The 23,934-nt window shown below is 43.1% G+C and overlaps 1 protein-coding gene across 1 annotated transcript in view; it reads right to left on the reverse strand.

Annotated features, from left to right (window-relative positions):
• The window catches only part of DYNLT5 (dynein light chain Tctex-type family member 5), a 35,353-nt gene extending 12,977 nt beyond the window's left edge, over nucleotides 1-22,376 (reverse strand). Inside the window, exons 1-2 of the mRNA XM_055138280.1 lie at nucleotides 22,359-22,376; nucleotides 20,171-20,271 (exon numbers count right to left, since the gene is read on the reverse strand). Coding sequence (XP_054994255.1) covers nucleotides 20,171-20,271; nucleotides 22,359-22,376 — 119 coding nt within the window. The remainder of the gene's footprint in view (nucleotides 1-20,170; nucleotides 20,272-22,358) is intronic.
• Nucleotides 22,377-23,934: the final 1,558 nt, after the last annotated feature.

The following is a 23,934-nucleotide window of genomic DNA, read 5'->3' on the forward strand; positions in this document are numbered from 1 at the left end:
TTCTCAGCTGTTTGGAATTAGCTTCTTGCAAATTGATATTCAAAGAAAATCACGGATTGTCTTTTTTTTTTTTAAAAAAAAAACAAACCCTTTCATACAATACAATGGGCCTAATAAACTAAGGTTTTACCCACCCGGCCCAAGAGAATGATGGAGGAAACTATGGTGGCTTTTCCAAGATGGTTTTCTGGATTAGTGACTCGGTCTTCATTCTTAGAACACCTGCTTTCTTCAATTTTCTCTTGCCCTTTGAAGTAGCAACCAACCTGTTTAGCCACATTGGCGGCAGGTGCTGTGGGCAGGGCCAACGATGAGAGCTTTAGCTCAGAAAACCCAATATTGCATAAGTCCCTTGATTCTAAGATAAGCTGGTGTGCCTCTCTACGTTTAACTGCAGGGCATTTTCCGTCTATGTTTTCAGTCTTCCAGCATAATGGGCTATTAAATAAGGAAAAAAGGTCATCATTCTACCCATTTCAGAGAAATGGGAAATAAAGGGAGTAAAGCAAAGTGCTTACCATTATATGCATAGAAAAGGCAGACTTACAATTCCAAACACCCTATTTATGTCCCGGAGCCAAGTTCCACATACAATCATATTTGAGAGATAGAAATGAGGTAATTATTACTTAAAATACTCTAATATAGCACTGTATCACTGTCATCTTGTTGTCCATCGATTTGCTTGAGTGGGCACCAGTAATGTCTCCATTGTGAGACTTGTTGTTACTGTTTTTGGCATATCGAATACACCTCAGGTAGTTTGCCAGGCTCTGCTGTGCGGGCGGGATATTCTCGGTAGCTTGGCAGACTCTCTGAGAGGGGCGGAGGAATTGAACCTGGGTCGGCCACGTGCAAGGCAAATACCCTACCCGCTGTGCTATCGCTCAAGTACTACTAAAACCCAGATTCTTTTCTGCTGCTACTGAAAACTCATCAGAAAAGAAGCAAAGTCAGTACAAAACTCATTCAACTAAGATAGAAGTCTAAGATAAAAAAGTCCTAAGGATCCCGGAGAGCTAGTTCAAAGGTGAAAGCACAGGCTTAGCATGCATGAGGCTCAGGTTTGATACCCAGCATTGCCTGGTGCCACCTCAGCACCACCAGAATTAGCCCCTGAGTACCTCTAGCATGTCCCCTTTCCTCCTTGAAAGCCTAAGGCTTTTACAATCAATCTTCACTGTCTCTTTGCTTCATGTTATCGAAAATTGATAATCAATCAAATTTATTTAATATTATCAATATGAAATTGATAAATGTCACAAGGCAGTTTTACAAAGCTTGCTAAAGATTGGCATGCAAACGGAAAGCTTTGCAAACTGACTACTTTTGATTTACGGAAGATAATTTTTGTTCAGATAATTTATTTTACCTTTCTAATTTCATAGTAATCATGTAAGTGGTATATGCTGATTGTAAAATGCTCATGTCTGACAGAAAAATATAAATGATATAGCAAAATGACACCCAAAATGACTAACCTTGAAATTATTGATCAACTGACATTATAAAAAAACATTATACATGGATTTACAAAATAGATGCTTGTTTTTTTTACCACTCAAAAATGTATCATTGTCAGGCCAGAGAGCTAGTGAGGGGTAAAGCACTCGCCTTGCATGTAGCCAAACTCAGTTTGATTTCTGCCTCTCTAAGCTAGAGCCAGGAGTGATCCCTGAGTACTTCAGGCTATGGCCCAATCTACTCCATCGCCCACCCCCCCAAATGTATCACTTTCTGTGTGGAAAAAATAGTAATCTACATTAATATGTTGGACTGGAGTGATAGCACAGCGGGTAGGGCATTTGCCTTGCATGTGGCCGACCGGGTTCAATTCCTCCATCCCTCTCGGAGAGCAAGCTACCAAGAGTATCCCACACGCACAGCAGAGCCTGGCAAGCTACCCGTGGCATCATCGATATGCCCAAAACAGTAACAAGTTTCACTGTCCCGTCCCGAGGAACTGGATAACGGGGTTCACCAGGAGAGGGTGCGAGAGTGATAGGGAGAGGGGAGACAAACACACACACACACACACACACACACACACACACAGAGGTGAGCAAAAGCAAAAGATACTTTATTGCAACTCCACAGAGTTTATGTATGCTTAGGCTTCAATCTACTGGTCATGGCCTTAAGGTAAAACTAGAAGTAACTAATGGCACCCGGGGCAACCTGGGGAGATAACAGTAGATATCCAGAAGGCTGATCTGTCTGTTCCTGTTGGCTAACCATCCTGCTCGTGTAAAAATGTCCCAGTCCTCTGGTTCTTGTAAAATGGCTTTCTCAACCTGTTTATGCGAATGTTTGACCTCAAGCTATATGCTGAAGGCCCGCTCACCACATTTCACAATGAAGAGAGACGTTACTGGTGCCCGCTTGAGCAAATCCATGAGCAACGGAATGACAGTGACAGTGACACTAATATGTTAAATATGAAGATAGTAGCATATGAATATACTGCATTTTATTTAACCATTATTCTCCAGGTCACTTGATTGTTTTCAATATACCCATCATATTTTTTTGCGGGGTGAACTAGGGTCACACCAGGTGCTGCTCAGGGCTTAATCCTGCTTTTGTGCTCAGGACTGAACTCCTGATAATGCTCCTGGACCACATGTGGAACAGGAACTCAACTGATCACGTGCAAGGCAAGCCTTGAACCCCTGCTCTGTTTTCAGCCCTCCAACACTCCAGCTATTCTAAGGAAACGGTGTTTATTAACTGTAATAAACATTGTGGCAGGGACTGTCATGAGGTTTTCAACATCGTTCTTCCTGGGAACAGAATCCTAAATATGTGGGAATATTTAACTCCAAATTAGAGACAAATCATTAAATATGTTTTGGTGCTCTCTGACCCTGTGGCTTGATGGACCAGTGAAATGTAAGTGGAAGTTTTACATGTGAATGCAGAAAGAACTTCCTTGAAAAATCTAGAAGCCTGTTATGTATGTCCCTTGAAGCCTGTTTATGTATGTCCCTTGAAGAGTGAATTGAGACTAAGGCAAATTTGATGGCAGGAGTCTAATAATTCTCTTAGGTCTTGCTCCTAATGACCTAAAATTACAGGGCAGAGAAAACTAGGTCTTTGAGCCATTTTCCTCTTCTTCTAGGTAAGAGAAAAATGGAATTCTCTTTTGCTAAATCACCATTGAGGGGCTGGAGTGATAGCATAGTGGGTAGGGCGTTTGCCTTGCACGTGGCCGACCTGGGTTCAATCCCTGGCATCCCATAGGGTCCCCCAAGCACCACCAGGAGTAATTCCTGAGTGCAGAGCCAGGAGTAACCCCTGAGCAATGCTGGGTGTGACCCAAAAAAGAAAAAAAAATCACCATTGAAAAAAAATTAGTATTATAGGGTTTAGGATATGGCTCAGTTAAAGAGCATTACCTGCATGTGTGGGATCCTGGACTTGGTTTCTAGCATACCTGGTCCACCGAAGACCACCAGGAGCAACCCCTGCGCACTGAATCAGGAGTAGCTCTCAAACACTATTAGGATAAGGCATCAGAACCCCCTCAAAATCATATAAGAAGCACATGGAACTGATAAAAGTCTAACTCTGTTTGCCTCCCGAAAATGGGGTGCCCTAAGTAATAGCGCATGGAACTTGGAGATGATTCTGTGGGAAGGGTAGGCATTCGGAGGGTTGGTCTCAGATATTAATTGAAAACACAGCATCCTTCATCACACATAAAGGAAATATTTGTTGAGACTGATCCTCTCTTGAAAGGTGATCATGTATTGGCAAAGACTAGAACTTCATGGGCAGTTATACAAGCATTTTCTATTTCCTTTTAAAAAAGTTTTTCTCGGTATTGAGGAAAAATGATTTTTAATGGTGGTTAATGTTTATGCCTCTGGTGTATAAAGTTCCTGCATATTCATCACCACTGAACTGTCCAAGACCCTCCCCCATCGTCCTTATGTCACCTCTAATTCACCCCATTCTACCCTCCTCAAACTCCCCGGCCCTTGGAAACCACAGTTCTGTTTGTTGTCAGAGTTCAAGGGTTTGTTTTCATTGGCTAATGACCTGCTCAGCTTTTTTTTTATATGCCACAAGAATGAGATCATCTGGTATTTATTGTTCTCCCTCTGACTTATTATCCTTAACATTATACACTTTAATTTCATTCAAATTCTAGCAAAAGGCAGGATTTCATGATTTTCTCCGGTCTAAGTAGTATTCCATTGTGTATACCATGTTTGTTTGCTTTAATCCATACATCTGTTGTTGGGCATTTGGGCTGTTTTTAAATCCTGACTATTGTAAATAGAAAAGCAATGAACATAGCATATATCTTTTTTCTTTTAAAATTAATGTTTTTGTGTTCTTGGGATAGATGACAAGGAATAGAATTATTGAGTCATGTGGTAGAACAATTTACCTTAAAAAAAAACTCCTTTTGTATAATGTTTTGTAAACTGAGGCAAGTTGACATATGATATGAAATTGATATCATAGATATAAAGATATATTTGTATAGATTACAAAATGATCACCTCAATAAGTCTATTTAACATACATCTCCATACCTATTCATAAGCTTTTTTTTCCCTTTGTGATAAAAACTTTCAAATTCTAGTCCTTCAGCAACTTTGAAAATACGTAGCACTGTCATCATGTTGTTCATCGATTTGCTCCAGCGGGCACCAGTAACGTCTCCATTGTGAAACTTGTTGTTACTGTTTTTAGCATATCGAGTACTCCATGGGGAGTTTGCCAGGCTCTGCCATGCAGGTAGGATATTTTTGGTAGCTTGCCAGGCTCTCCGAGAGGGATGGAGGAATCAAACCCGGGTTGGCCACATGCAAGGCAAACGCCCTACCCGATGTGCTATCACTCTAGTCCTGAAAATATGTAACACAGTATTTTCACAGCCCTGCTGGGGAGCTACTTCCAGATCAGTGTTGGTGGTCGATTTTCATGCTTTTGCACCACGCTGTGCTAGTGACAGAACTCAGGCCTCCCATGTGGTAAATTTTTAGAAGTAAAAACGAATCTTACATTATAAACTTGGGTTTGACCAAATTAGTTCAGAAAACAAGCTTGGAAAAAAATTGTCCTTATTTCCCCATGAATGAAAAATGCTATCCAAGTCTTTAAGAAAAAATGTAAAGACAAAAATGTAAAGACAAAAATGTGAGTTTTGGGGCCTGGGGATTGATTCCATGGTAGGGAATCTGCCTCGTATGCACGAGGCCCTGAGTCTGATTCCTGGCTCTTCTCCACAATGCTTATCAGTGTGACCCCTGCTTCTGGTGAGAGCACTTAAGCAGGTGTGTGCGCCCTGAACATGGTAGCAATAGCAAAACGAAGGGAAGGAAAGAAAAAACCATGAGAGGTGCAAAAATTAAATTTATGATTCTAATTACCAGGGCTATATACACAGCATAATAAATTAATTGGGTGTCTGTCACAGGGAATGAATTTCTGTTGTCTCTGACTATGTTTTCCTAAGTTATAATGATAATCTGCCTAGATGCATGATCTCATTACAAAGAGAATGCTGTAGTTGATTTAATTTAGTATAAATGAAAAATGTTCCTGCTGTCTATGAATTTCATCATCTTATCATTGTTGATAGAGAGAAAAAATTACTCTGGGCAAAACGCATTCAAGAGAGGGATTGAGTTTTACAAAGGAAGTTAGAGGAAAGGTAAATGCAGAAAAAAAGATAAAATATGGCATCAACTGGTAGTAAACACAAACAAATAAATGAATATTATTTTAGGAAAGTTCAGTCAATTCTTGGACTCATAGGCACAATTGCTGAGGTCAGAGTTGGAATGAACCTGAATACATAAGTAACGTGCATAAAATTGGTCCATAACAACAAAATTTCAAACCTCCTATCTTGTACTTGATTGACATTGTTAATGTCTTATAATAATCCAAAGGTATGTATTCTGACCATGGTCATACCAAAACAAATAAACAGGAAAGAAACAAAGAAAAGAAAAAAATTAATTATGAAGTTGGAAGAAGCTAATTTCCCCCAAACTCCATCTTCCTAAAAACAGCATATAAATTCTTTAATTTACATGGAATAAATACAAGTCATATCTTGTTAAAATTGTTTGAGACAGGCTCTGCTGTGCAGGCGGGATACTCTCAGAGTCAGAAAGATTGCCCAATGGGCTGAGTTTGTGCTTTGCATGCAGGAAGCTTGGTTTGATCTGCAGCACCAGATGGTTCGTTGAGCAGTGCCAGGAGCGGCTCCTGACCACAGACCCCTGACCACAGACCCCTGAGCACCTGGGTGTTCCTCATGCCCCACCATCTGCAAAAACTAACCAACAACAACCCAAAGATGTTTTGAAGCGGCAAAAACATGTACTATTTGAATGTTTAATTGGCATAGAGCCATCAATATCATGATGTAGCAGATCAAAATATTATCTGTTTCTTCTATTTGTAACCATGAAATACTCAAAACAAGTATATTTGAAGAGTATTTTTAAGCATGCTTTTTTTAAAAGAAAAAAAAAGTTACTCAAGTCGTGTGCTGCCTCCCAGTGGAAATAGTTCAGACTACACAGAGCAAAAAAGGCTTCTGGGCATACCGTTTAGCTCATCTATTCATTGCTTTCCCCCCTTTAATTCATCTGTCTATCTATCTATCTATCTATCTATCTATCTATCTATCTATCTATCTATCTATCTGTCTATCTATCTATATACATATATATATATATATATCTGCACTGCACTGTACTGTAGCACTGTTGTCCCGTTGTTCATCGATTTGCTTGAGCAGGCACCAGTAACATCTCTATTGTGAGATTTGTTACTGTTTTTGGCATATCAAATATGCCACAGGGAGTTTGCCAGGCTCTGCTGTGCAGGCAGGATACTCTCAGTAGCTTGCAAATGTATATATAATATTTTTGTTTACTGTGTGGCAGGCAAAGTGGGAGTACTGATAATACACAGGAGAAGTCCATGCTTCAGGACATGATGTAAGATCAGACGTGTGTAGAGACTCACTTGGGAACTCTTTCCCTATAAATCTGAAGATATGTTCATGACTATCATACATAATTAAGAGCGAAAGTATGCAAATTCCTCCCCTATGTGTAGATGGTGTTAATAGTCTAGTAACATAATTCAAATGTGGTCATTTAATTTATACCAAGTTTGCTGGATTTGTAAGCAATTCTGAGATATTTTACTCACTTGATTGGCCTGTTTTACTAAGAAAAGAATAGAATTGAAACAGAAAGTCAGGATAAATTTTCTTTTTTAGGGTATTGGCTTCTATTCAGTGGTGCTAAGGGGCCATCCCTGGAGGGGTCCATGAGACCAAGCAGTGTCAGGTGTCCTACCAGCATGAGCTGCATGTAATGCAATTGCTTTAAACCAGGTACTGTAGCACTGTAGCACTGTCGTCCCGTTGTTCATCGATTTGCTCGTGCGGGCACCAGTAAAGTCTCCATTGTGAGACTTGTTGATACTGTTTTTGACATATTGAATACGCCACAGGGAGCTTGCCAGGCTCTGCTGTGCGGGCGGGATACTCTCGGTAGCTTGCTGATCTCTCTGAGAGGGACAAAGAAATCAAACCCGGGTCGGCCGCATGCAAGACAAATGCACTATCCGCTGTGCTGTCGCTCCAGTCAACCAGGTACTATCCTTCTGGAAATTTCATTTTTTATATGAAAGGCAATAAAATGAAATGCTAGTGTTGAGGCATCTGTTTTTCAAGAGTCAGAGTGATTCTGAAGGATGAAAAATGAGCCATGCAGTCTGTAAAAATGTTTGCTCTGATGTGATTGAAGACAAGTCAGGGAAGGTAATGGACAGCATAGAACAATTTTGAGTATGTGGACAGAAAATCTGAGTTAGCATCTGAAGCCCATTGATTCATACTCAGCCATAAGGAGTTGATGTCAAGGTCAAGGGCAGCTGATGATTTTGTTCTTAAATTTTTTGTTTGGAGATCACTCCTGGCAGTGCTCAGGGCTAACTACTGGCTCTATGGGATTTGGGGTTTAGAGTGCTAGAATTGAACCTGTGTTGGTCATGTACAAGGCAAGCACCCTACTCACTGTTCTCTCTCTCTCTGGCCCAGATGATAAGACTTCTGCTGCAGTACATTTATGTATAGGTTAACAGTGGCATCTTTCTTTGGCAGTAAACCAAGGCAAGTTTGGGAGTTGGAGGGGTCATGGAGACCATTAAGGAGCCTGGCAAAAACTCAAGATATTTCAGTACAAATAAAGGTTTTATTTAAAAAGAAAACATAGGGCTGGAGCGATAGTACAGTGTGTATGGCTCTTGCTTTGTATGCATCTGACCTGGGTTTGATCCCCATATAATCCCCTGAGCACCACCAGGAGTAGGGTGTGGTGCAAAAAAAATTTAAAAAAGAAGACAGATGTAAAATGGAATGTTTCAGCATGGAGAAAATTGCATATTTTTTTTTAAAAATGCAAACCAGCTCTTTTTGTTGCTGTAAGCATCTTGTATTGCTATAAGATGGAAGCTATTACTCTCCTGATCTTAACACTTACCTTGTTCCAAGATCCCAACCCATCATGAGCAAGAACGAGTCTATTAAGTCATATAAAACAGCAGGTCTTTATTCCCATGCCCAAAAGCCATTTATGAAGTGATTGCTGAGTACCAGGCTCTATTCCAGGTCCTTGGGTTGTAATATTGAAAAGAACAAACTAAGTATTTCTGCCTTGTAGATCTTATATTTAAGGGAAGAGAGTTGGGCCATAGATAATAAAATACTGTATACGTCAATGGTCTAGTTCGTTAAACAGCTATGTATGTGCTAAGTGAAATGAGTCAGAAAGAGAGAGACAGACATAGAAAGATTGCAGTCATCTGTGGAATATAAAATAACAGAGTAGGAGACTAATATCCAAGAATAGTAGAAATAAGTCTCAGTAGGTTGGCTCCATGGCTTGGAAGCTGGTCTCACATGCTGGGGAAAAAGGCAGCTCAGATAGAGAAGGGAACACCAAGTAAAATGTGGTTGGAGATCCCGAGCGGGAAGGGAGATGCGTGCTGAAAGTAGACTAGAGACTGAACACAATGGCCACTCAATACCCCTATTGCAAGCCACAACACCCAAATGGAGATAGAGAGATCAAAAGGGAATACCCTGCCACAGAGGCAGGGTGGGGTGGGAGGGAGATGGGATTGGGGGGTGGGAGGGATACTGGGTTTATTGGTGGTGGAGAATGGGCACTGGTGGAGGGATGGGTTCTCGAACATTGTATGAGGGAAAAACAAGCTCGAAAATGTGTGAATCTGTATCTGTACCCTCATGGTGATTCACTAATTAAAGAATAAAATAAATTAAAAAAAAGCTATGTATGGTGCCGGGCAAGGAAAGCTTCATGAAGGGAGCTTGGCAGTGACAGGGGGAAGAAGGTCCGATTTGCATCTTCAGAAGGAGAAGTCAGAAGGGGCCTCTGGGAGCCAAGAATTGAAGGATGTGCAGAAATGAGCCCCATGGCTCTCTGGGGGCAGAGAAGTGCACACACAGGCGGGGAGACAGGGCTGTCTGGCATGTTTGGGGAAGAGAACAGAGCCCAGATCATCCCAAGGGAGCAGCAGGGCACAAAGACACGGTAACTAAGGCCGAGAGAGCTCTGCGGGCCATTGTGAAACTTGAGCTTGGCCTCGGAAACACCGGGGCCCATAGATTTCGGAGCAAAGAAGTAGCACGATTCAATTTATAATTTACAGTGATCACTCCAACCGCTGTGCCGAGAGCAGATGGGAGGCTGGCCTGTGCAGGACCAGGAGATCACAGTGAGGCCTTTCAAATTCAGTCTTCCCGGTGAAAGATGATAGTGACTGCGATGGGCTAAATTATGGCCCCCTTCAATTTACATGTGGGAGCCTTATCCCCACTGATTGACTATGGGAGATCCGACCTCTGCATCTCCACCACTGAAGGGCAGCAGAGAGAAGACTAAAGACTGCTCCTTGCAGGAACCCTACATTAAAAAACTGGAAAGAGACAGTATGGGGATGAAGGGTCTTGTGTTGAGTGCAGCCAACCCTGACCCTGCATATGGCCTTTTGAGTATTGCCAGGAGTCACTTCTGAGCACCAAGCTAGGAATAGCCACTGAACACTGCCAACAATCCCCGAACAAAGGAAACTTGAAAGAGGACGGGGATCTAGGCAAGAAAGCTAAGAAGGGTTGACGGAAGACAGGAAGATGCAAAGTCTAGAGAAGACAGAGTCTTCAGGAGAAAGGAGTGATGGGCAGGATCAAATGTTTTCAAGCAGTCAGGTGTGACGAGGACAAAGACTGAGCCCCAGAGCAGCAATAAAAAGCATCAACAAGCTCTTGACAAGAGTGACAATGGAATTTCAGGGACAGACTGTTTTGTTCACAACTGTCTAGCATCGCCCAATGCCCGCAACCCAGGCAGTAAAAATGGGTCATTATTTTCATTTAATAAATAACAGAGCAAGACTCCAAGAATATTAAATAATCACCAGTTAAGCTGAAGCTCTGGGATCCAAACTCAGGTCTAGTTTGAATTGAAAGTTCTCTGTAATTATAGTAATTCATACTTGCTCAGTACTTTGATACGCCAAGAACCTTTCTCGGTGTTTCCAAGTATTATTTTAATAGAGCTTCACGATACCCTGACCCACTATTATTTCTCATCTACTTTACAGAGGAAAGAACAAAAACTGCTTAAGAACTCCTGCCAGATGGGCAATTTGGAAGTGGCCAAGCCGGACCAACCCTGGCCTGTCTTCAGGGGCAAGTCTTGGAGCCCTTTGTGCTTCAGAGGCAACAGCTGCTACTCGAGACTTTTCAGAACAATGCACTAGTGAGCACAGGCTGCCATCACAGAGGTGCAGGTGGGGTGGCATAAGCGGCAGCTATTTACTATCTCACAGCTTTGAAGGCTGCAACCCCTGAGAACAGAAGTTGGCAGCCCTGGGTGAGAGCCGATATGGAAGATGCTGCCCCAGGTCTCCCTGGGCTGGTTGATAACCAACGTTCCCCACCTCTTCCTTTCGTTCCTTCTCTGCTTGTTTATGTCCAGCTCAACCTTTCTTATAAAGACCCCCAGTCACCTGGGATTAGAGGTTACCTTAACAACATCACTAACAGTTCATTGCTGGGGGGTAGGGCTGAGAGATGGTACAGCAGGTACAGAGATGGTACTATCTTGCACACAGCCAACCTGGGTTTGAAACCCAGAGCCCCATGTGGTCTGTGAAGCCTGTCAGGAGGGATCCCTGAGTGTAGAGCCAGGAGAAAGCCCTGAGCACTGCTGGGTGTAGCCCTCAACCCCATCCACCACAAAAAGTTAATTATGAGAGAGAGTAAGAGAGACAGAGAGAGAGCATGCAAAAGGCTGGAGTGCACTGAATGACTGCACTCATTTGTGGGATATAAAATAACATAATATGAGACTGACACACAAGGACAGTAGACACAAGGGCCAGGAATATTGTTCCATGTGTTTTGGAAGTTGGAAGTGGGAAGCCTGCCTCATGAATGAGGGGAGAAGGCAGCTGGAATAGAGAAGGGATCACTAAGTCAATGATGGTTGGAGGGATCATTCGGGATGGGAGATGTGTGCTGAAAGTAGATAAAGGACCAAATGTGGTATCTGTATTGCAAACCATAATTCCCAAAAGAAGAGAGAGTAGGGGGGAAATTGTCTGCCATGGAGGCAGGGGGAGGAGGCATTGGAGGTGGAGAATGTGCACTGGTAGAGGGATGGGTGTTCGATCTTTGTATACCTGAAACTCAAACATGAAAACTTTGTGACTGTATCTCATGGTGATTCAAAGACAAGAAAAGATTGACTCCCAAGCAATAAACTGGTAGAAGCTGCCCCCACTTCTCCCCACACCCTACTGCTCCTCCTGCCCTTCTGCCCAGCAACACCAGATGTGGCCACTCAAAGAAACAAAACCCAACCAACCAACAAGCAAAAACCCCCAAATTCAACGACCTCTTAAAAAATGCCGTCTCCAGGTAAGGTCCCATTCATAGGCCTGGGCATTAGGACTGCAACATATGAATCAGTGGTGGAGACACAATTAGGCGCTTAACAAACATGTTCCTAATGTTTCTCAGTTCTGGGGCTTCTGTGCTCCTTCATCTGGATGCTGTGATGATCTGCAAATCACTCTAGCTCTGCAGGCCTCTGCCCCCTCCATCCACAGGGAACACAGGACCCACCCTTCAGCCTTTCTCAGTGCTGTTAGATTTCTTTGTAAGATGGTTACACCAGTTTGAATTCTCACCTGCCCGGCCAGCCTTTGGTAGCATTGTCCCTGCATCTGTTCTGCCAGCCAGATGGCTGCAAATGGTATCTCGTTGCTTTCATTGGCTCTTTATTCCTTGATCCCCAGTGAGCTCGAATATTTCTTTCTTATATTTCTATTGAGCTATTTGGATTTTGCTTCTGTTTTAACAATTATTTTCAATTTCGTGTCCTCTGCCACCCTCCCTTCCCTTGTCATGGCAAAGACCAGACATGTCACTGTGGAATTCACACACACTCAGTTGTGGTGTGTGGGAGATGGTAGCACTGTACTGCCGCACTGTCGTCTCATTGTTTATTGATTTGCCCGAGCGGGCACCAGTAATGTCCCCATTGTGAGACTTGTTGTTACTGTTTTAGGCATATCAAATACACCACAGGTAGCTTGCCAGGCTCTGCTGTGCGGGCGGGGGATACTCTCCGTAGCTTGCCGGGCTCTCCGAAAGGGATGGAGGAATCGAACCTGGGTCTGCTGCATGCAAGGCAAATGCCCTATTCTCTGTGCTATGGCTCCAGCCCAGACCTTGTTTTGACCCTGGGGAGTGAAAACAGCAGTGCTGCTGGGACTACACCGAGCATCTTGGGTGTTGTGAGATTTGAACTCACAGTCTTTGCTTTTTTGGGTCACAACCAGGGATTCTAAGGGGTTTCTCCTGGCTCTGCACTCAGGAATTCAATACTATCACTGAGCTACATCTCAGTTTATTTATAACCATTTTCACTATGACAGTTTTGTGCTCTGTGTGAACATCTGACAGTAAGTCCCTCCTCTGCTCCTCTATGCCCATGCTTCAAAGACATTATATATTTTTTTTAATGTAAACATTTTAGAGTTTGTGTAGTTTCAAAAAATACACATGGATTTATTGATCTATCATCAATTTGTAGCCTAATTTGAGAAGCACTGCTACATCGATGGTATGGAACATGATCTTCGATGGCTTTTTGCCCCATTAATTCAGATTGTCCGTAGCTTGAATGCTTTTGCCTGGGGTCTCATTCTAAGGCAGGTTATAGGAAGATGTCAATTACTACAGAAACGTTCCAAATGGCCTTACATGCCTTTGCAGGAAGAAAGAGCATTTCTTTCTGGGCATTTATCAAGAGGGAAGTGGCTAGGAACGGAGGCATTAGACACATGTGAAGCCCCATTTCACAGCAGCATGAGGCAAAGTGTCAGAGAGCCACAGATGCATGGGTAGATAAAAACAATATTCGACTCTAGGAGGTTGAGGACATTAAATGAGATTCATAGCACAGCATCGTTCATGAAATTTGCCAAGGCCCATATTTGTGGAGTTTTTGTTCTGAGCCATATTAGTGGTGGCAATGTTCAGGGTTGTACTCCTGGTTCTGTGCTCAGGAATCACTCCTGGCACTGCCCTGGAGCCATGTATAGTCTGGAGGGGGGAATCTAACCAAACTCTGTCCAAGGCAAGTGCCTGAACCCTAGTGCTAACTCTCCACTCTCTATTTTTCTTTGATAAATGCATGTTCTGTATCTTTTACAGATCATGGTCAGTCAGAGGAGAGAGTAAAAAGGGACAAAAGAGGAGAGAGGAGAGAGAGGGAAATAGTTTGTTCTACTCAGAGGTCTCAGGCGTGAAAGCCATAACCTATCACGCAGATACATGGTAAAGTCTGACGGTCCTTAATTATTGGGGTATGTGAGGGAAAATCACAGCAAGGCAAGGGAGGCAACTAAGGACTATCTAGTGGAATCATTTTTCTGGGCTTAGTTAAAAGACTGATCTATAGTTGCCCGATGCTCTGCCCTGGAGCCGTTAAGGCAGAGGACTTGTGTCTCCAGGGAGTGTGGCACTGAAGAGGCAGCCTGCCTGTGAGTTAGTGAGTTTGTGTGCCAAAGCTGAGAGCTGGCTCTCTTTAAAAACTAACTAAGCCCCAGAGGGACCGTCTCTGCCCAGCCAGAAAAGCATTTCTTAAGGGGGTCAGAATATATTAAATATTGGGGCCCAAGATATGGTACAGACGTTAGGGTGCTTGCCTTGCATGTGACAATCCGGGTTTGGTGCTGGGTACCCGATATGGTCCTCTGAGCCTGCCACGAGTGATCCCTGAGCACAGAGCCAGGAGTAAACCCTGAGCACTGCCATGTGTGACCCCAAACAAACAAAAAAGTAATATATTATGTATTCACATTCTTTTTCTCTCTCACACACATATATGGGTTATTTTTATTTATTTATTTATTTTTTGCTTTTTGGGTCATACCCAGTGATGCTCAGGGGTTTCTCCTGGCTCTGCACTCAGGAGTTACTTCTGGCGGTGCTCGGGGGACCATATGGGATACTGGGGATCAAACCCGGGTCTGCCGTGTGCAAGGCAAACGCTCTCCTCACTGTGCTGTTGCTCCAGATCCCACATATATGGGTTCTTAAATATCATGCTATAATGTATGTAATAGTGCATGCATTTGTATGGATGCCTGCTGGGAGATAAGCATGTGAGTCAGGGTGAAGCAGCAGAGGGATAGACAGGCAAGCACAATAGGGTGTTGGCTATGCCAGTGTGTTAAAAAATGCAAACTATATTCAACTTAACGCTGATCTTGAGAGACAATTGAACCTAAATGAAGACAGTAAAAAATGTGTTTTGGGGGTAACCCCAAATTTTTACCAGAGTCATGGTACACCTAAATATTTTATTAATCTAATAAATATAATGCTAGTCATGATTGTGGATTCATTTAGGAACATTTCTGTCTTCTCAAGTTTCTGTGTTTGGGAGGACACAGTGTCTTGGAGAGTGGAGGGCTTAAGTTTGACTTGGCTATGTGACTGAACCTTGATCCCTCCCTCCTCTTTCAGCCTGTCCCTCCATTGTCAAAATGAGAAAACAGGCTCGACCGTCCTAAGTGCATGCCTGCAGCTCTGCCGCAGACATGGGACTCCTGGAATAAGAACACCTCATTTAAAATGGCAGCCTTGGGGCCGGAGCGATAGTACAGAGGGTAGGGCATTTGCCTTGCATGCGGCCAACCCAGGTTCAATCCCTGGCATCTCATAGGGTTCCCCAGGGATCACCAGGAGTGATTCCTGAGTGCAGAATCAGGAGTAACCTCTAGGTATAGCTGGGTTTGACCCAAAAAAGCAAAATAAATAAATACATAAAATGACTCAGCCCCTGTCTTTTTCCACTCGAGTCTTAAGCGCACATGAGCAAGGGATGGCTTCTGTGTGGCTCACTACCCAGCAGAATGCTGGGGCGAACTCTCTGGTCAATAAATATCATCACAAATAAATTAAAGAGTGCAATCATTTCCACTTTCACACACAGGGGGAAAAGAAGGATTGGATAACTCTAAGTACTTGAGGTGGGAGCTCCAGATTAGAACAGGGCCATGACTTCCCTTATACACCTAAAATGTGGCACTTTTATTGCCACCTGGTAGCAATTCAAGAAACATGTTAGGAGAGAAAGAGTATAATGGATCTGAAGCCACCAGGGAGGTTAAGGACAGAGCCAACAAACTCCATCTTCAAAGTTCTGCTGACACGACATCACTGTCGTTTTTGGTTCGAGGCATCAAGAAAGGCTTTTTGGTCCCCAACCTTTTGGCTTGACCTGCCGGTAACCTACTGGCCTCGGAGATGGTAAGTCTGGGTGCCATGTCACATTATCCTGGGAAAGTAACTTAACCTCATGCTTCTGTTTCCATTTTAAGAACATGAGAGCAGCACACCTGTTCAACTACTGCTGGAAGGCTGCAAAGGCTGAGCTCCCAGTAAGAGAGATGCCACTGGTCATGGAGAGTATCATGCTGAGTGAAGTGAGTCAGAAGGGGGACAGTCATAGAAGGACTCCACTCACTTGTAGAATATAAAATAATATGAGACTAATACCCAAGGACAGTAGATACAAGGGCCAGGAATATTGCTCCATAGTTGGAAGCCTGTTTCACGAGCTGGGGGAGAAGGCAGCTGGGCTAGAGAAAGGATCACTAAGTCAATGATGGTTGGAAGGATCACTCGGGATGGGAGATGTGTGCTGAAAGTAGATAAAGGACCAAATGTGGTAGCCTCTCAGTATCTGCCTCAACTCCGAAGGTTGTGTTTTCCCATCTCCAAGATGGGGTGATAATAACATCTATTTGTGGAGCAGGACCACGAACCCTTTGTATAGAAAGCTAAGTTACAGAACTTTTGGTTTTACAGGTCCTACGGTTTCTACTACAATGACTCAGCTCTGCTATTTTAGTGAGAATGATGTCAGGGACCACACATAACTGAACAAGGATGATTGATCCCAATAGTATTTATGCATATTGACATCTAAAGTTGTTACAATTTTCACATGAAAAATACTATTGTTCTTCTATTTTTTCAACTATGTAAAAATCACATTAACTAGAGGACCGTAGAAAATTGGGTATAGTATGGACATAGTGTTTGGATTATTTGTCAACCCTTATTTTGGGACATTTCTGAGGTCTAAATGAGGTATTGAAGGTTCAAGGAAAGTTAGCCATCGCCACCTTATTATAATCAATCAGAGGGAAAAAGAAGCAAAATTCAAAATTATATCTAAGTGCTACAACAGTTATATAGGTGCAGAAAGAAACGCAAGTAGTAAACTTGCTAACAGTTATGATGTTAGAAAATTAATATTCATGTTCAGATTCTTTCTATAATAAGAATAAAATGTATACTATAAGAAAAACAAAATTAATATTTACTTATTGTCAACTAACATATTTATAGGCTAATATATTTATAAATGTATATGATAATAAAAACAAAATTGATATTTACTTGTTATCAATTAACATATATTTATAGGTTAAACACATTAACATGATATATTTAAGTAGAATCATTGAAACAGAAAGGCCCAATCCTAAAACAACTAATAATATTATTAAATATAAATTCAAACTTCCTTTCAAAATTCAGAAGACATTTCAGATAGTCTTTCTGCCTGGAGAATCACTGTACAGCATGAATTATTACTGTTAATGAGCAGATACTTGAAAAGAAAGACTTGAGCTGAATCCTTGAGTATTATATCCCACACCCAAGAAGTGCTTTTTTTTTTTTTTTTTTTTTGCTTTTTGGGTCACACCCGGCGATGCACAGAGGTCACTCCTGGCTCATGTACTCAGGAATCACCCCTGGCGGTGCTCAGGGGACCATATGGGATGCTGGGATTCGAACCTGGGTCGGCTTCGTGCAAGGCAAATGCCCTACCCGCTGTGCTATCGCTCCAGCCCCACCAAGAAGTGCTTTTTAAGTTGATCTCCCTCCTAAACTTCTTTCCCTTTCCTTACTAGTATGTTTATTTCTATCAAGGCAGACAAATGCATAATCCAAAGAGATAGACAAAATCCCAAACTGTACCATATAGGAGGGGGAAATAACAGGAGCAAAAAGGATGAGGGTCCAAGCCAGCTGGAGGTGGAAATGAGGTTGGGTGGTTGGGAAACTCTCTTCGGAGAGGGAGAAATGGAGCTAAATTGTAAAGGAGGAGGAGAAGGAAGTTCAAATGTAAGGAATGAATCCCAGAGAAGGGTATCCCCTAGGAAAGCAAGAGGGGTAAAAACTGGAAAGAACATTGAAGTTATAAATATAGTCACAAGCAGTGAGTATGACTGGATGCGAGTGGTGGGAAGATGGTATTACGGAGGTAAGAAAGGGTTGTGGATCCTTTATCACATACTTCTTATGATTTAGCTCTATTCTAGTCATTGCATCAAGTCCCATGACCTGTAAACCTCAATTACTACATTAAAAAATAGTAAGAAAGAATGATGTCTCTCTATAGTGAATGGATACTGGTAGATTAAATGAGAATGTATTTAATTTAAACTATGTAAATACATAAGTGCTAATGCATTTAATTTAAAGGCTACACAATGCTCCACTGAAATGGATTCATTCATACTGATTCTGAAATACTTTCTAATTAACGGTAGATGGTTTTCCTTAAAACACAACAATTTTAAAACAGTGACTCCACTTGCTAGCCATAGATTTTCAGAATTGTTTGGACGTCACATCCAGCTGTGCTCAGGATTCCTCCAGTTTCTGATCTCAGGGATCAATCCTGGTCAAGCTCTAGAGACCAAAAGGAGCAAGTGGGCCACTTGCAAGGCGAATGCACAACCTGCTGTATTATCGCTCTGGCCTGCATTCAGAATTTTTGTACAAGTTGAAGGCTCATTTCATGAAGAACGATCACCTTTTATGTAGTCTGATCTCAGAGAGCAATGAAGTAGGAAGGGGTTTGAGTTGGGGAGGAGAACCCTTAAGTTGTCTGTACATTGCAAAGGAACTTGAAAATGTTCATTTGCTATTTTGGGGGTTGGGGGTGGGTGGGAGCACAAATCATTCTGATTTGAAGAGTCCAAACCTTTTTCACTCCGAAATGTTTCAAAATAATTATCACCTAATTGTACTTGTTAGTCAAAATAAATTGTCCTAATGTGCTGGTAAAAGCATCTTGTATTTTTGTCATTTTTTATTTGCATTTACACTTCAGTGATCCATTGAAAGAGGAGAGGGCAATTGCTACTTCTTCAAATTTTGCCTCGTGGCTTTCTGTTCTCTGAAAGGAAAGTGGTAAGTGAAAGTTATGCAAATAAGCATGAGTCTTTGGACAGTTGTTTCTTTGAAGGGGAAGCACAGAGTTAACTCCTAGCTCTGTGATCATGGTCACTCCTTGGGGGAACATATGTAGTTCTGGGCTTCGAACCAGTAATGAGTGCCTGAAGCCCTGCACTCTCTCTTTAGTACAAGTCTTTGAATGAAAAGCATTTTTTTAAATCATAGGAAAGCAATTTATCCTCGAATATTACTTTAGGAATTTTTACCAGATCACTTCAATGTAAGCTAACAATTATTTTTAAATAATAAAAATATAAACTTTTGAACATTGTAAAATTTTTGCAAAGATTTGTAATTTGTAAAAAATTTGTAAAAATTATTATTAAAATATTGTAAAAAACTAAAATAGTTTATGATCAAAAGAAACAGTTACAGGGATTAATATTCTATCTGCTTTGCTTCCGACACTGACTGACATTGATACTCCATTTTATTTTCCACATGAAAGAGAGAGAGGTTATATCTGTAATCCACAAACATCCAGGGCTGAAAAGTAGAATTTTACATACATGCATTAAAAAATTCATAGAGTTGAAGCAAGATTTCTGCACCAGAATTCTAATGTAAATCAATTCTAGATCTTATGGTCATATCTATTCCACAGGAAATAGTTCTCACCGCTCTAGTTCTTTCAATTTCTGTTCCTACTTCCCAACCACAGGGATCAATAATTCCATGGAAACTAAGAAGGAAAGTTTATTACAAAAATTAACTAACGTCTGTTTCAGATCATTTGTCTTGTTTTCTTCCCAATGGCAATAAAAATTTAATTATAATTAAAGTTAAAAGAAAAGAACCTTTTCTTTTAGAAGAGCTACTGAAATAGCCAAAACCTACTTGTTACCTTTTGACCCACTAATTTTATTTCTGGAAGCAAACAAGCAATGGCAGAGTGAAGAAGAAAGAAAAGTGGAAACAAATTTAGATGCTCAATAATTAGAGAATGGTTAACTAACCGAGGATTATAAACTGACAAAAGATGCTTCTATTGAAAAGGAAATGGATGAAAATGAAAATTCATTGCAAAATTGGTTACTGTTAAATGCACTGTGCATGTACCTATTGATTGTCACAACGATATATTTACATGATATGGGGGTGGAAAATTCACAAGATATATGAAATATTTGTCTACATGGCATTTCCTTTGAGTAGATGTTTTGAGGGAATGAATATTTAAATAAGGAAAAAGGAATGGTTTTCTTCTCAAGCTAGACCTTAAGAACCTATCATTGAGTTATGTACAGGATTGTAACAACTCACTTTTTGGTGCGTCCTTGGGGTTCCTTCAATCCCAAATGGTGACTCTCTCTTTTCTTCAACAAAGTAGCTGTTCTGTCCTTAGCCATGTCTGACATCGTAAGCTAGGGAAGAAAAACAGCAAATCAGAGATCTGAAAACATTTTATTTAGAGACTTGTTCTAAATAAAGCACACAGATACTTTTTCTACTGAGATTGGGGAGTGAGTATCCTTAAAGAGACATAGTTAATGTGTTGCAATTCAGAAAATACAAGAACTCATAACTTTAGGATGTAATAACATATTTGATTCACAACAGATACAAGTTACAATCAATAGTTTAACTGTTAATAGTTTAACAATTTAACTGTGGAAGAGGTTAAAGTCTTGATAAAAGACTGGCTCTAGGAGGCTCAAGAAAGAAGTCATTGGAGCCAGAGGGATAGTCCAGTGGGTAAGGTGTTTGCTTGCACATGGCCAACCCGGGTTTGATCCCCGGTACCCCATTTGGTCCCCCTGCACTGCCAGGAGTGATTCCTGAATGCAAAGTCAGGAGCAACACCTAAATATCACCAGTTGTGACCCTAAAACAAAATCAATGAGAGAGAGAGAGAGAGAGAGAGAGAGAGAGAGAGAGAGAGATCGTTATCTCATACCAAAAAACTGTACTTCTGTTTATTTTCTATTGCTTGCCTTTTCAGGGGGCATACCTAGTGGTGTCAGGGACTACTCACAGTTCTGTGCTCAGTTACTACCCAACAGCATATTATATTGGGTGGAGAGGAACCATGTGGTTCTGGGGATTGAATCTGGGCCTCCTGCAACAAGACATGTACTCAGCCCATTGAACTCTGTTCATCTCTGCCTTTCCCATTCATTAATGACAAAAGTTTGATAACAGTTGGTGTTGCTATTCCTCAAGAAATTATCTTTCTCAGTGTTATTTTTAAGGGACAAACAGAACTTAACTTTCCCTCTTCCAAATCCACAAATACTATTTTGGAGGACAGAAAGAAGTGGGTTAAGGGGGCTGCAAGGTCTCCATATTATGGGGACCTTTGTCCAAGTAATTAACCTTTGTCCAAGTAATTATTGGAACCTCATCTCCTTTCACAAAAGCTTGTTGGTAACATGAAAGTAGGGATGAAATTCTTAGAGCTCAGACTGTAACTCTCCTCTACACAAATTTGCTTCTTGGTGTGGCCTTGGCTTACGATACCATAGAAATTAGGGAGTGCAAGTTCACACCTGAGTGTGCACCTACAAATACGGCTAAGTCCCTCGACACTCACCACCCACCGAGATCTAGTGCCATCACACTGTCAAAATGAGCCCCTCTCTTACCTCCTTTCTCTAACCAGAGTTTTAGAAATGTTTGTGCCAGTCCAGTCACCCTGATTATAGACTCACCACAGGCGTGCATCCATCCCTACATACACATTTTGAAATTCTTTTTGCTTTTACTGCTTTGTCTTTGGGTCTCACCTGGCAGTGCTCAGCGCTTAGTCCTGGCTCTAGGCTCAGGCATCACTCCTGGAGGGACTCAGGGGACTATCTGGGGTGCTGTGGCCAACCAACCTAGGTTAGCCACACACAAGACAAATGTTGTACCTGCTGTACTATGTCTTTGGCCCCGCGTTTAGAGATTCTGTAAGATTATTTTATAATTTGCAGACCTGAGAGCTCTAAGCAGGAGACACTGTGCACATAATGAAACAGGGAACTAAAACAGTGACCCACCCTAAGTCTCCCGAACCCCCAAGAACCAGCAGCTGAGCAGGAAAGACGGATAAGCACACCGCCTTGCACCCCAGGCTGACGAAGCCAGGAAAGAGAAGCCAGGATGCTGAAGGACACACAAACAGGGGAGACATGTTGTGCACTGAGTAGAGAGGGGTTGTGTGTGTATGTGTGGGTGTGTACACGAGTATTCATGAAAATGTGAGCCAGTATAGATGTGCCAAGTGCCCCAGGAATGTGTCTTTGTGTGTGGGTGTAGCCTCTTTCTCGGTGTTAATTGACTCTCTGGGCACCTGAGAATGTGGTTTTGAGTCTTTGCCTTAGTGTGTGATGTCTCTGTGTACTGACGGTCTAGTGCAGGAACGGAGTGTCTAGGAGAGTGCACATACACCTGCATGTCTGTGTGGACACAGTGTGCGGCGCTGTGTCGGAGCATCTGATGTGTAGGTGTGTGGACGGGGCATACTGACCTTGATGAAGTGGCTCATTCAGGCTCTGCTGCCAGCGCCCTATCCCACACACTGGGCACTGCAACCACTGGTCAGTGGGGCTGGCAGGAAGGTGGCCCCGGACTCACACAGGGCTCCCCCCCACCCCCCGCCCCGAGGAGCACCCTGGGCTGGCAGCTCTGCCCTGGGCATCATCTTCCAGCTCAGCCATGCAGGTGAGCTACCCACAAGCGGGCCTCAAATACCGGGCTCTGTTTTCCTGTTGGTTATGGGGGTGGGGGTGGGGGACTGAGGGCATGGGGGGACTTCCCAAAGCTTTCTCTCCCGCAGTTATCCTGGCTGATGCCTTCCCCTGCTTTCTCCCAGGGCGCTGCCGAGAAGGAGCGTCGACTTACAGCCTGGCAGGAGCTGCGGGCTCGGCCTGGCCTGGGGTGCCACCGCAGAACTCCGGGTCCGCTTCTGCTAGACGCGCAGGCTCTGCGGAATCTCCCTGGCTCTGCCCGGGACTGGCCACCCGTCTCCACGGCGACGCCTCCAACAAAGTGCTTTGGGCCGCCCCGGCCGGATCTAGGAGCTGCGGGGGTCCTCTGAGCCGCCCTGAGGGTAAGGAGAGAGGACCAGAGTCCCGCTACCTGCCGAAGGGGCTCCCCGAACCTAGCTGCGCCCTGGACGCCGCGAACTGGACGTGAACCGGTTCATCCCCGCGCGGGGGACGGGTACCCCAGAAAGACCTCCAGCTCGCGTTCCCGCGGGCGTCAGGGTCGCGGGTGGGCTGGGCTGGGAAGGTTGCGGGTTCCTAAAAGGAAATCCGGGGCACAAAGAGGAAGGATCCGCCACCCCCATCCTCCCCTCCCCCAACGGCCGTGCCTCCGCTTCCCACCGCTGTCCAGGCACTCGCTCTTAATGCCCGTTTGGGAGAGTTTGCACTTCCCAGCGACTGGCACGGGCTGCTGGTTCTGCTTTTTCTGCCTCCCAAATCAGGCTTGCTCTCCCTTTCACACTTGGCAAAACAGGAGCGTCCAGGAGTTTAGGTGCTGACCCAGCGTCCCCAGGAGTCGGGGCGTTTGCGCCCTCCCCTTTCCATGCAGGGAACGCGCAAGCAGCTGGGGGCGCGGGGGTCTTCCTTCTCCTTAGTGACTCGCCCCAGGGAGCCGAGCTTTCCCGCCCGCCCCAGCCTCCTTTCCAGGACAACGCTGGAGCAGGAAAGGATTGTTTATTTTATATTTTTTGCTTTTTGAGTCACGCCTGGCGATACTCAGGAATTACTCCTGGAGGTGCTCAGTGCTCAAACCTGGGCTGGTCGGATACGTGCAAGGCAAACGCCCTACCCCGCTATACTATCGCTCCCAGACCCCAGAAAAGGATTATTTATTGACTCTCTGTTCTGTTCTTGGTAGAAAACTGTTGGGACTACAGATGTCTACATAGTTATCTCATTTCATCTGCTCAATGACCTGATAGAAGGAATGTTAACTCCACTTATTTTTATGAATATTTTGTTTCTTGTTTGGGCTTCCCAGGTGGAATTCAGGAGCCCTGGAATCCAATGGCGATTCTCAGTCAGATATAATTTGAAGCAAGGCATGAGAGCCAGGTA

The sequence above is a fragment of the Sorex araneus genome, chromosome 5, assembly GCF_027595985.1.
Source record: "Sorex araneus isolate mSorAra2 chromosome 5, mSorAra2.pri, whole genome shotgun sequence".
NCBI classification, from domain to species: domain Eukaryota; kingdom Metazoa; phylum Chordata; class Mammalia; order Eulipotyphla; family Soricidae; genus Sorex; species Sorex araneus.